Here is a 1,302-nt window from a genome sequence, read left to right as displayed (position 1 = left end):
CCTAATTGTGTATCTATTATGTCCAAGCTACGATCTGATCCGTCCTGTTCTCAGTCTAAGTTCTTCCATCTTGATGATGAAAGTGGTACCTTGATGAGCAGGCGATGGAATTCAGATGAAGACGATACTTGGGTAGTATACATTCCGGATGACGACAAGCTGAAGGACGAGGTGATTGACAGGTTTCATCGAGATTTTGGTCACCCCGGTATCACCAAGACGGTCGGCTTGTTACGTGGAGTCTGTGACTTTAAGGGACTTCATAGGAGAGTGAAACATTGGATTTCTTCCTGTAGCGTCTGTTGCCAAGCCAAGTATGGCCGTACCCTCACTAAAGCTATATCAACATCTAAATCATGGGTGCCTCTCTTATGGGGTGTCGTTGGTGCTGATCTAGCAGGACCCATCAAAGATGCTGACGGTGTTAAACATTGGGTCCTTCTATTGGTATGCTACATTAGCAAGTTTGTAGCTGCTACGGTTATCGACTCTCCAGGCACTGAGGATGTGGCCTGTGCGACTATAGAATTACTGAATGCCAATGGGTGGCCTCGTGTAATAGCAACTGATCAAGGAAGCTGCTTCATGTCTATAAGGTTTAAGCAGCTCCTTGCTGAGCACAATGTTGTCCATGTATACACGTTTGGGTTCGATGCGGCACGACGAGGTTGGCTTGAGCGTCCACATGCTGAGTTTTCATCAGTTATAAGGTGTATGACTAATGATCGTGGTCGATCTATTGAGGGTGTCAGGGACCTGAAGTGTTTGGTGAGCAAGGCTACCTATGTCGTAAACAACATCCCCTATGAAGCTGACAATGACTTATGTCCATGGCTATGCATGAGACCAACTGGTGGTCTAACGGCCACACTGTTGACACGTGACCAATCTGCTATCGCTGAAATTAAGAAATGGCTAGGATCGGGACTGCTGTATGATGATTTAATTGAACCACTTGGTTCCTTGAAGGAGGCTTACCTCAACGACAATATCCGTACTTTATCAAAGCTGAAGTCATTGTGGATCCGCCGGAAGGGCGAAACTAGAAGACGACTGGCCAAGATCCGACGTACTGACCAAGACTCTATAACAATTGGCGATACTGTCTGGCGTCGTAACCCAACTGCTGAAAATATGGTACCTTATTTTCTGGTCCCTATGAGGTTGTTGACCGTGATGGAGCAACTATAAGTTTGAAGAAGGCAGATGACGATGTGATCATGCAATGCCCTGTAAACCAGTTGAAGAAAGGACGAAGACCTATTAAGACCGGTAAGGGTCCTACTTCTTCCACCTTCCTGG

At 46.2% G+C, this 1,302-nt stretch overlaps 1 protein-coding gene across 1 annotated transcript; it reads left to right on the top strand.

Moving 5' to 3' along the window:
• Nucleotides 1-93: 93 nt before the first annotated feature.
• Pmar_PMAR024185 (gag/pol/env polyprotein, putative) lies at nucleotides 94-1,191 on the top strand (the record flags this gene model as incomplete). Its single annotated transcript, XM_002776219.1, has 1 exon — nucleotides 94-1,191. The coding sequence occupies one exon, from the start codon at nucleotides 94-96 to the stop codon at nucleotides 1,189-1,191; it is 1,098 nt and encodes a 365-aa protein (XP_002776265.1).
• Nucleotides 1,192-1,302: the final 111 nt, after the last annotated feature.

The sequence above is a fragment of the Perkinsus marinus genome (genome assembly GCF_000006405.1).
Source record: "Perkinsus marinus ATCC 50983 genomic scaffold scf_1104296953820, whole genome shotgun sequence".
Lineage (NCBI taxonomy): Eukaryota > Perkinsozoa > Perkinsida > Perkinsidae > Perkinsus > Perkinsus marinus.
This window is presented reverse-complemented; position numbering and strand designations above follow the sequence as displayed.